The sequence below is a fragment of the Peromyscus eremicus genome, chromosome 5 (genome assembly GCF_949786415.1).
Source record: "Peromyscus eremicus chromosome 5, PerEre_H2_v1, whole genome shotgun sequence".
NCBI classification, from domain to species: domain Eukaryota; kingdom Metazoa; phylum Chordata; class Mammalia; order Rodentia; family Cricetidae; genus Peromyscus; species Peromyscus eremicus.
In genome coordinates, this window is record NC_081420.1 from 103,216,257 (window position 1) to 103,227,515 (window position 11,259).

The following is an 11,259-nucleotide window of genomic DNA, read 5'->3' on the forward strand; positions in this document are numbered from 1 at the left end:
TGTTTTGAGTGTGTGCTGGGCATTGAATAGTTCCTCTTGCACACTTAGCAGATGCTCTATCATTGGGTACCCCCTCCCCAGCCTCAAAATCCAGATGTTTTAAGGGAACGATACACTGATTCTGAAAAAGAGCATGAATATCCTACTCTAAAAACCTGTGGCCTGAGCGGGCACTCTAGGGTTGTGCTGACCGCTGTACTGGTTCAGACCCTTTGTCTTGACCTTCACTGCTGTGTCCTGGTGGGTCCCATGAGGTGCAGGCAGATTGTTGTGATTGTCCTCTGCTGCTGGGAGGCAAGGGAAGAGCTCCTGCCCTTTGTCTATAAGCTTGGAGACTAGGTCCTGAAGCTAAAGACTGTATCTGGTGAGGGTGATCTTGCTGGGTTCTGTTCTGCCTTGTGCAGAAGCAAAGGGCAGTGAGTAGAGAGAAGGAGATTAGGTCCTGGTTGGAGACCTCTAGGTGCTAGGTTTGTTCAAAGCTAGGGCCCCCTGTGCCCCAAGACTTGCACTTCAACAGAGCTCTGCCTTCCTGGTCAAGGTGGACATCTGTGGGGGATGGAACATGATTTTGGTGCCTGAAGGGTCTGGGTTCAAGTCTAGAATCCATGATAATAGATTCTGTCTGTCATTCATTTATGAAACACTCCCTGCCTCCAGGTCCTGCCTAATCTTGCCGTGGGTGACAGAGTGAGGTGATCTACTTCTATTTTCAGAGACTTTCTGTGGGAGGGACAATGACACAGACATGGACGATGTGACCTCATGGTAGACTGGGTTCTAATGGGCACACATGGCCTAGAGAAGGCAGAGGAGGTTTCCCAGGAGAACAGATCCTCTAAAGAGCTTGAGTAATGTGCTGGATCTTGCCATAGAGTAAGGATTCAAGACACCCCAGGAGGAAGCAGGAGCTTGTGCAAGGGTCCAGAGGCAGAAACCAGTGTGGTGACATTTCGCTAGTGCACGCACCTGTCTTGCAGTGGCTGATGCTTTAAGGAACATGTGCTCACATCAGCCTGGTCCAGGTTAAAGTTTCTAGAAACAGAAAGAGGCTACCCTGCTGGGACTCCACTACTCTTTGGGTTGGCCCCAGTCAGGAAGGTCCAGGTAGGTTCTGCCTCAGAGTTCCTCCAGAGATTTCCTGATCTTCTGCTGTTGGTGCCACTCTTGGATTTTTCTGGGCAGTGTCTCGGACCAGAACTGTAGCCGGTTCTTCTTTAGGTTCACCCCAGTCCGTGGTTTTAGGCCAATCTCCAAGTATTGTTCTGACTGGTTTAACTGGGGCCAAGAAGGCAACCCCTTGCCGTTGGGGTTCCTGGGTGAGAGGAACGAGTGAGAACCAAGGGTTGATCCTATGCCCTGGGTAGGGGCAGATATGAGGCCCCAAGTCTGGCATGTGCTACCTCCTACTCACCCTGTGTATGCAAACTGGGTCCATTGGGCCATCATGGTCAGGCTTAGCTGCTTCTCTTCCTCTGTGGCCTCTGGGAAGGCTGGTAGGAGGGACAGATCTGGATCAGGGTCAGGTGAGGCTTGGATTATGTCCAAAGGTCCCTGGTACAAACTGAAACCTCTGTTCCCAAAAGACCACCTTGGGGCATTGTAGTCTAGGGATTGAATGTTTGTCTGTCCTTACCCAGGAGGTTGCTCTCATCTGTGAGGAAAGGACCTCCAAAAACGAAGGGACTCTCGGACCCATGGTCAGCTTTCACCCAGGCTGGCTTGAACTTTGCAAAAGAACTGGGTGTATGCTGGAACTCGTACAAGAAGACAGGGCACCCGGCATCTACAGAGATGGCAGGATTCTTGTTAGGAGCCCACAGTTAAATCAGGGCATCTGGCAGCACAAGCTTGCAATGACATCAGTCATCATCATCATCATCATCATCATCATCATCATCATCATCATAATGGTGCAGACCAGAGGTAGACAGCAAGCATTCCTCAGCTCTCCTCTGACTTACTTTGTAGCCAAAGATGACCTTGAACCCCTGATCCTACTGTCTCCACTTCCTAAGTGCTGAGATGGAAGTCAGCACATCCTGCCTGCCTGATACCTCTGTGAGCTGTATCATTTGTTCCACACTCAGGATGACCTTTAGATCAGCGGTTCTTAACCTGTGGTTTGAAACCCTTTGGGGGTCACATATCAGATATCCTGCATACTGGATATTTGCGTTACAATTCCTAACAGTAACAAAATTACAGTTAAGAAGTAGCAACGAAATAATTTTGTGGTTGGGGTCATCATAACACGAGGAACTGTGTTAAAGGGGCAAAACTTTAGGAAAGCTGAGAACCACTGCTTTAGGTTAACCTCCACTATATTCTCCCTTTACATGTGGTGAAAGTGAAGTCCAGAGAAAACCTCTAAATCTTGCCTGAAGTCACAAGGTTAAGAATCGGGGCTGTTAGCCGGGCGGTGGTGGTGCACGCCTTTAATCCCAGCACTCGGGAGGCAGAGCCAGGCGGATCTCTGTGAGTTCGAGGCCAGCCTGGGCTACCAACTGAGTTCCAGGAAAAGGTGCAAAGCTACACAGAGAAACCCTGTCTCAAAAAACCAAAAAAAAAAAAAAAAAAAAAAAAGAATCGAGGCTGTTATAGGACTGTGCCAGGTTCGGGGGAAGCAAGACTTCTCCCAGGAGAAGCACCTAAAGAGAACCAAGTTTCTCACCAAGTGAATGATTCCCCAAGAAAGACTTAGTGATGAGCCCTGCTGGGTGACCTTTGGTAAGTCGCTTTAGCTCTCTGAACCTCTGTTTTATCTGCAAAGTACTCTGCCAGAGGTACCACCCACTTCTGTGATGCTGCATCTCAAAGAAAAAGGGCTTAGAGGTGGCAGCAGGTGTGAGATGCAGGGCATGAGGGGACTCTGTACCTATCAGCAGCTACATCATCACCTGTGATGGTACAGGGAAGTCAGGGCAGGTGGCAAGGGCTGGCTTACCTTGGAGGTGTCTTGAGAAGTTCAAGGTAGGAATGACGAACACGATATCACCTAGCAGTTCCTGGAAGGCATACCTTGTAGCTGGTCCGTCTGAGCCATTGTCTAGGTATTCATCTATGACGGTGGACACAATCTCAGGGGGCATATCCTGGAGTGAGAGGTCAGGCTTAGGCCTGTTCAGGTCCCACAGCTTTGGCAGACTTCCTACAGATGGTCACATCCTCTACCGTAGGTCCTTTCACATCCTGGGGCTCATGCTCCAGGGGACAGCTATCCACCCCCTGCCTCCCTGGGTGTTTTATTAATAGATTGTGTCTGGGTAGGATAAGCTCAAGTGTAGAGTTAAGTGTTAGTCCTGTGACCACTGTCAGCCCGACATCAGGAGTCTGGACTACTCTGAAAGTCAGCGTCTGGTAAGTTGTTTGGAAGCCTATGTGAGGTCTGCACCACTGAGTGTGGTCTGGGAGCAGATGCTAGGTAGAAGTTAACCGGGAATAAGCAGTAAATGGGGGTGCCTCATAATTCCAGAAGGCAGCAATGAGGCCGTATGAAGGAGAGGGCTCTGGGGTTTCCAAAGAAGAGAGCACACATAAATGCTGCCTGGGTATCTAGTCAGCTCTTCACGTGCAGTGCCCACTCTCCCTAGGAGAGCTCAGGTGAGCAGGAAGCATCCTCTCCATTAGAGGTGGAGCTATGGGCTCAGAGGCACTGGGAGAACTGGACAAGTGACCAGGGCTAGGATCTGTCTGATCCTAGGTCCCTCTAGCTCCATACCTGACAATGAGATCTTAACATTTGTGCTCTGGGGTCACTTTTCTTTTTTTTTTTTTTTTTTTAATTTTTATTTTGCAATACAATTCAGTTCTACATATCAGCCACAGATTCCCTTGTTCTCTCCCCTCCCGCCCCCCTCACCTTCCCCCCAGCCCGCCCCCCATTCCAATCTCCTCCAGGGCAAAGCCTTCCCCACAGACTGAGATCAACCTGGTGGACTCAGTCCAGGTAGGTCCAGTCCCCTCCTCCCAGGCTGAGCCAAGGGACCCTGCATAGGCCCCAGGTTTCAAACAGCCGACTCATGCAATGAGCACAGGACCCGGTGCCACTGCCTGGATGCCTCCCAAACAGATCAGGCCAATCAACTGTCTCACCCACTCAGAGGGCCTGATCCAGTTGGTGGGGTCACTTTTCTTAACCATGTAACAGGGGTACTGACAGTTTCTGCTTCACGGAGCTGCCATGGGAACCAAAGAAGATGGATGCCTAGCTGTATGCTGAGCATGGCACAGTCCTGGGTATGTAGGGTATGCTTCTGAAGGGGTGGTCTCCATGGGGACAACCTTCGAGAACCGTACTATCTCAAACTAATGTTTTTTTAGACAAAGTCTCACTCTGTAGTCCAGGCTAGCCTAGAACTCACTTTGCAACCCATAGGGTGGCCTTAAATTTTCTGTAATTTTTCTGCCTCAACTTCCTGAATGCTGGGATGATGGTCCAGTGTCACCACTACTGCCTGGTCTCTAATTTTAATGGAATTAAGACTCATCAACTGGGCTTTGGGAGTGGATCAGAGAGTGCTGCACGAGGTGCCCAGCAGCCCCTCCCTCCTTTTTACCTTACCATAAGGGCCAAGAAGGGCCTTGAAATCTCCAGCAGCTCCTCCTGGCTCAAATGTTCCAACTTATCCAAGATATCCCAGACCTGTGGGGACAGACATCAAGGTTCTCTCAGTATAGCTCAATAGCTGTCCTCCATCCTCAAGCCTGAGCAAGAGGGCATTCCCAGGCCAGCATTTATAAACTCATGATCGAGCCATGGGTAGTCAAAGCCAGAAGCACACAAACATAACTGAGAAAATTCTGATTGCTAAGAATGGAGGTGCCTAGGACAGTGGCATTGCATACGTCTGTCAGAGGCTCATGGCGGTATCATCAGGGAGGAGAATATTTATTTAATATTTTTCTTCTTTTGTTCTCTGTGTACATGTATTTGTGTGCACATATGTGTGTTTGTGTGCACATGTATGTATTTGTGTATACATGTATGTGTGCATGAACATGTGTGTGTGCATGTGTGTGTGAACATGTGTGTCTGTGTGCACACGTAGCGTGTTTGTGTACGTGTGTGCAGGTCATAAGTTGATGCTGGTTGTCTTTCTCAATCTCTTTCCACCTTATTTTGTGAGACAGAGTCTCTTACAGAACCTGGAGTTGGTCAGGTTGGCTAGACTGGCTGAGCAGTGAGCTGCAGGATCCCTCTGCCTCCACCTTCCCAGCACTGGGATTATGGGCATCCAGTGCCATGTCTGGCTTTTCTATGGGTGTGCTGGGGATGGAGCTAGGGTCCCCCATGGTTCACCTCAGAATCTCATGGGCACTAGTTAAAAACATCACATTACCTGGTATGTTGGCTCATGTCTAATCCTAGCACTTGAGAGGCTGAGGCAGGTGGTTACATAGTGAGTTTAGGACAGCTGAACTACATGATGAGACCCTGCCTCAAAACAAGAAACAAACAAACAAAGACCCCAGGCAATAAAATCAAATGTTGGCTTTATATCTTACAGGTGATTTTGTTTTTGAGATAAGAGCTCATGATGTAGCCCAGGTTGTTCTCAGACTTGAGACACTCCTACCTCTGCCACTTGTGTGGATTACAGGAGCATCCTTGGTTCCTGGCTTAGATGATCTAGTTTTAATAGCACCTGACATCTGACTTTTTGAGTTCAAATACCAGGTCTACCACTTACTAGGTTCATGAAGTTACTTGAACTTCTTGTGCCTCAGTTTTCTCATCTGTGAACAGAATGTCAATGATCTGCCTCCTAGGATCCTTGTGGGACTGAGTTCATGTGTGTCCAGGCCCTGGCACAGAGAAGCCAATTTTTGTGGTGGATTGATTTTCAGTGGAGGATGTCAAGACAAGAAGCCTTTTGTTTCTTTTTTGACAGCATGGCGTCAGTTGAACAGAGCACTACACTGTGAGCTGGTGTGGCCCATACTAGCAGCTGCTCAACCCACAAAGTGAAGAGACACGATGGACTCTTCTGTTGTGAGAGGTTTCGTCCACCGAAAACAATTGATGGCTTAAGGGGTAGGTTCAGGGGCAGAGTACTTGGCTAGCATGTGGGAAACCTGTGTTTGGTCTTCAGCATCATTGGAGAGAGAGAAAAGTTTCTGTGAAGATGAGTAGACAAGTGAAAATGGCAGAATGAACCAGGTGCCCAGGAGTACAGCATGGTGGAGCCGTCTTATGGGCACGGTGTACACAGACTGGATTAGAAGGCACCTGACCCATCACGTCCCCAGCGGCTGAGTGCTGTTGGAAACCTGGGGGGTCTTCGTCAGTCAGTCTCTCAGGCAGAGTCACACTCCCCCATTGCTCAGAACAGCATATATCAGCCAGCCACCATCAAGAATGCGCTGTAGGTTAGCACTTCCCAGAAGACCACTTTGCAAAAGCTGGGTCTTCAACACAGGGAGCATTTGCTTGGTGAAATGAAGCTGAGTGGCCTTCACCCACAGCTTTCTCACTTACCAAATGAGAGTGCCTGGCTGCTTGGAGCATGGCTGCTGTGGTGACGATGTGGAGAAGACTGTCCGGGCAGGGCCTTGAAGAGCACAGGTGCCAGAGGACACTCACCTTGAGCATGAGCCAGCCAAACTCATGGTTGTTGAATCCCAGGAGGTAGGGCACAGTGGGGAATTGCTTCTCTGTTAGGAGCTTCTCCGGACTTCTTGGGAAGAAGGAGTCGTTGATTATGTAGGAAATGTTCACATTTTTCTGCAAGAAAAGCAAGTCAGGAGGCCGACTGTCAGGACCCAGCCTACTGATTCGGCAGGAACTGGACAGGACCCCTCTGGCCATTGTCTGTCATCATCCCCCAAGATGTGACATACCTGCTTGTTAAGGTCCCTTCCCTCCTTCTGCAGCAGACACTGCACCAGCTCAGCCGAGGATACGGAGCTGCAGGCCAAGGAGCTGGCAAAGGTCTGAGGACAGACAGAAGAATGTTGCCTCTCAGACACACACCCTTCACCTCTCGAGCATTGCTCTCTGTACTGAGCTGTGATGTCACTGTCTGGATCCAAGGCTAGCCCGAGAGACCTGCTACCAGCTTATGGGGGCTGATCCCTGTTCCTGTGTACCCTTCATCTGTCTGAGACTGTGTCCTTTTCTAGTTCAGTAATAGTTTGTGGTACCAATAAGGACACGCATGGACATGTCTGGCAGGGAATGGAAGGGGTGCTGAGTTTGGAGCAGGGCTGGGAGGTTGGAGGGATGGCATCCAGAGAGACAGAGGAGGTCTGAAATTTGTGGTAAGAAAATCTCTCCCCTCTATAGTGAGGTTAGGGGTATGCTGCTGCTCTTGGGCAGACAAGGAGCAATGTGTCCTGCTGAGGTTCCTGAATAATCCCTCAAACCCAGTGTTATTGCTTACTCTATCATCACAGCCAGGGCCTAGGACCAGCTGAACTAACGATAGGTCCAGCCTCTCGTTACTCACCCTATCAGTGTCTCCAGAGCTTGCCTAGACTCTGCCTTCACTGTCTCCCTGACCTGGACCTCCAGATTGCTCTCTCCATTCCACCTTCCACTCCATGTGGCTTAGATTTGTTTCCCTGCCTCTTCTAGCCCTTTGCATCCTGCCCAAACTCTCAGGCATGGTCTTTCAGGTCTCTGTACTACCCTCCACTTCTTTAGAACATTCTACTTGCCCTGGCCCCTACCTGATGGCTTCCTGCTTCTATGACCCATCACGTTGTCTTATGCCTGAAGTTTTTACATGCACAGTTCCTATTAGGGAAGTTCTTGGTGGCTTCTTCTGGTTACTCCTTACAAGGGGACAAATCTTGTAGACAACAGTGTGGCTAGGAATGGAAGGCTCCCAAAGGATCCTTGGGGAAAGGGGAGATACTTAAAAATGCCCCCAGGGAAAGACCAGAGATAACCTGCTCGGGGTGGCCTTCTCCAGAAAGCTGTGTCTGACTGTCTACCTCCTGGACTGCATTAGTCATTGCCTCCAAGCCTATTGATGACTCCTTAGTGGTTACTCCTTCCTCTCCAAACCTGACCTACAGGTTAGCACAGAGTAGGTTTTGAGGCACAACATGTAGTATAAGAGAGTGAAGGAAAGGCAGACCTGAGCTTCAGGCCATGGGTTCATCTCCTTCAGTATCTTGCTGTTGATAACCCCACTCTGGGATATGGCTCTGTGGAAGAGCCCCGCAGACATTGGAGACAGGACCTGGGAACAGCAGAGAGAACAGATGATGTCAGCAGGCAGAAGAGCTAGGAGGTCTGGGGCCACAGAAGCCCTCTCAGACCTGGCCACAGTTGCTACTTCTCTGTGATAACTCACCAGGGACGAGACGATCATGCCACCAGCAGAGTTACCGAAGATAGTGACACAGTTGGGATCACCCCCAAAGGGGGCTATGTTTCCCTGCACCCAGCGTAGAGCAGCGACCACATCTAGGAGGCCTCGGTTGCCCGGCATGTGCTTGTCCCCGGTGCTAGGGGAAGAGCAAGGCAGTGATTAGCACAACATAGTTCGCAAGATGTAATTATTTTTTCTCGCACTCTGCAAATTTGCTTTGAAATCGTTCACCAGGGCACTGGGCACTCCTCTGCTCCCTGATCTTGCCTTGGCTATGAGTCACCACCGGCACCTGTTTTTCCCAGTATGGCGTGGGCAGATGTAGCAATGCAGTCAGTCAGAGCTGGCTCTCAGATGGAAAATAGAGTTTGTTGCTCTTTGTCCCCATTCCCTGCTAAGGCTCTTAACTCCACCCTTTACCCAAGTTCAATGTTCAGATCTGGCTTTGATTGGGCCCCTTCCCATCGTGGAGCCCTGGGATATTCTCTCCCTCTCTCTCTCCCTCTCTGTCCCCTCCTCTCGTGTGTGTGTGTGTGTGTGTGTGTGTGTGTGTGTGTGTGTGTGTGTGTAGTGCATGCACATATGAATGAACTCCTGTCAAGTGTACACACATGGAGGCCAAACATCAACATTAGGCATCTTGCTTAACTGCTTTGCTTCTTAGTTTTTGAAAAAGGATCTCTATTTGAGTAGTTAGTGCTGAGATTACAGACATCTGCAGTCATACCTAGCTTTTATATGGATGTCGGGGACTCCAATTCATGTCTTTGTTTGTATGGCAAGCAAACTTTACTGGCTGAACACCTTCCCCCACCCCTCTACCCTTAGATTCTTATGAGAAGGCCTTCCTCAGGGCTACATCGTCCTCTTCCAGGCTGGCTATCTTACCTGAGGAAGCCAAAGATCCCAAGGCGGTACTGGACAGTGACTACTACAACATTCCCATAGGCAGCCAGGGCTGATCCATCATGGGAGGTGGCAGAACCAACTACCAGAGAGCCCCCATGGATCCACACCATGACCTGTAGAAATGGCTACGAATCAGTGACTCCAGCTTCTGGGACTCCAGTCACCCACCTAGCTGCCTAGGGTATTCTAAGGACTTTTGGGGTGTTTAGGAAAAGGGGGTATAGAGGGGCAGATGGCATGGCAGAGCTGGATGGGGGGGGGTCCTCTGGACTGGATACCGGCAGTCTGGCCCCTGCAGTGGCTTCAGTGGGGCTGTAGATGTTGAGGATCAGGCAGTCCTCAGAAATAGAGTAGATCTGAAGCTTTTCGTTGAGGGTGAATCTGCCGTTGCTCATTCTCTCTACATCCTGCAGGCACCTGCAGCCAAAGGGGATCCCAGGGCCAGCTGTCAGCTCCACACACCCTGGTGTCCAGCTGTTGCCGCCACCCTGCCCTCTTGCCCACCTCCTGCAGGGGTACTCACATTGGGGGATTGGTGCTGGCATCCCTCACACCTTCCCAGGGCTGTGGTGGGAGTGGGGCTGAGAACCGCAGAGGCCCTAGTGGTGCCTGAGCAAACGGAATGCCCAGGAAGACATTCACCAGGTGGTCTGTACCCTTCACACCCACCTGCCGGCCTCTCACACGACCCAGGCGGGTATCCACTTCAGGCAGAGGGACTTTGGGTCCTGAGATCGGGAGAGAGGGGTCACTGAGTGAATCTACAGCCTCCAAGAGGGGATGGATGAAGGCTGGACCTTTAGAATGAGGGGACATTTGTTTCTCCAGTGTCTATGTTGTGGAGTTCTATTCTGAGTACTCTCCCCGCAGAATCATGGTTGAGCTCTCCCGCAAGTGGTTGTCTTCATGGTTACTGTTTGTTTATTTTTGAGAAAGTTCATGCTGGCCTTGAATTTGCTACATAGTGGCTAACTTTTAGCTCCTGATCCTCCTGCCTCTACCCCTCCGTGCTAGGATTACAAGTGTGTGTTAGCACACATGACTCCCGTCTCTGCCGTTGTCCCTGACTTCCTCTTTTTCACCTTGTGTCACAACCTCTAGGCTTAATCAGACCTGCTGCCCACTGAAACCTCAGGTTACTCACATGCTAACCGCGGTATGATAGTCAGCCTTGTTACTTTCTGTGTCCAGATGCCTTGACATCTGGAGCCTGGTTTCTTTAAGTCCGCTTAGCCTGTGTTGCTTATTCTTGCCCACTTGTGAAAACAAGAAGGAAGTCTCCCCCAGTTTCCCCTTACTTGTTCTGTCTTCTGGTGGCTTCCCTGTATGGCCTCATGGGGTGACTCGTACCTCCATTTTTCAGGGAACTGTGAGTAAGCTTCCTATATGACACTCTTGGTTGTCTTACCAGGACTGATTAAAATAAGTCTCGTGTCTCTTTAAAACATAAAGATAAGACTGGGGCTATAGCTCAGTGGTAGAGCTTGCCTAGTATGTTAAGGCCTTGGGTTCAGTCCCTAGAAAATAAATAAATACTATCACCATCACAACCCCTCATCTCCTCATGGATCATACAGATACTAAGACCCCTGCTCAGAAGGATCCACAGCGCCTGCATTCTTCCCTACTGGACCCTTACTGGTCCCTGCCTCACTCTCATCCCCTCTTTCCTCAGGTTTCCTACCGAGCCAGAAGCCCCACTTCACAGGTTCAGGGAGTGTGTCTTACCAGTGCTGGTGGCAGGAAATGCCAGGAGTAGACAGGCCACCCAGACTAGGATACTGGACCCAGCTTGTGCCATTGTCCCCATATTTCTCATAACTGACAGTGGAAGAAGCTGTGGAAAGCAAGAGAGGATTTACCTTTTATAGCACCTTTGATCTTGTAAAAATTAACTTGGCCCGCCCTAATTGGTTGGCGGCCAGCTCTGGAGTCAGGTGTGCTCTGGCTGTTCCCAGAGCAGAATAAGGAGTGTCTTCCGAGAGGCCTGATGATAGGGCGTCCTCTGGTGTTCAAACACCAGCTCCAG

The 11,259-nt window shown here is 50.0% G+C and overlaps 1 protein-coding gene across 1 annotated transcript; it reads right to left on the reverse strand.

Annotated features, from left to right (window-relative positions):
• Nucleotides 1–753: 753 nt before the first annotated feature.
• Nucleotides 754–11,049, reverse strand: Ces3 (carboxylesterase 3). Its single transcript, XM_059264193.1, has 13 exons — nucleotides 10,959–11,049; nucleotides 9,754–9,958; nucleotides 9,509–9,647; nucleotides 9,210–9,343; nucleotides 8,304–8,457; nucleotides 8,085–8,189; nucleotides 6,841–6,933; nucleotides 6,584–6,724; nucleotides 4,562–4,642; nucleotides 2,945–3,092; nucleotides 1,634–1,783; nucleotides 1,412–1,490; nucleotides 754–1,312 (listed from the first exon to the last, which is right to left on the reverse strand). The coding sequence occupies exons 1-13, from the start codon at nucleotides 11,047–11,049 to the stop codon at nucleotides 1,117–1,119; spliced, it is 1,716 nt and encodes a 571-aa protein (XP_059120176.1). The 3' UTR covers nucleotides 754–1,116.
• Between the last annotated feature and the right edge of the window lie 210 nt (nucleotides 11,050–11,259).

Coding starts and splice junctions, on each gene's coding strand:
- Ces3 (XM_059264193.1), bottom strand. CDS start 11,049: ATGAGAAATATGGGGACAATGGCACAAGCTGGGTCCAGTATCCTAGTC. Junction 8,190..8,303: donor GCATGATCGTCTCGTCCCTG/GTGAGTTATCAC, acceptor TGCTGTTCCCAG/GTCCTGTCTCCAATGTCTGC. Junction 1,784..2,944: donor CTTCTCAAGACACCTCCAAG/GTAAGCCAGCCC, acceptor CCATCTCTGTAG/ATGCCGGGTGCCCTGTCTTC.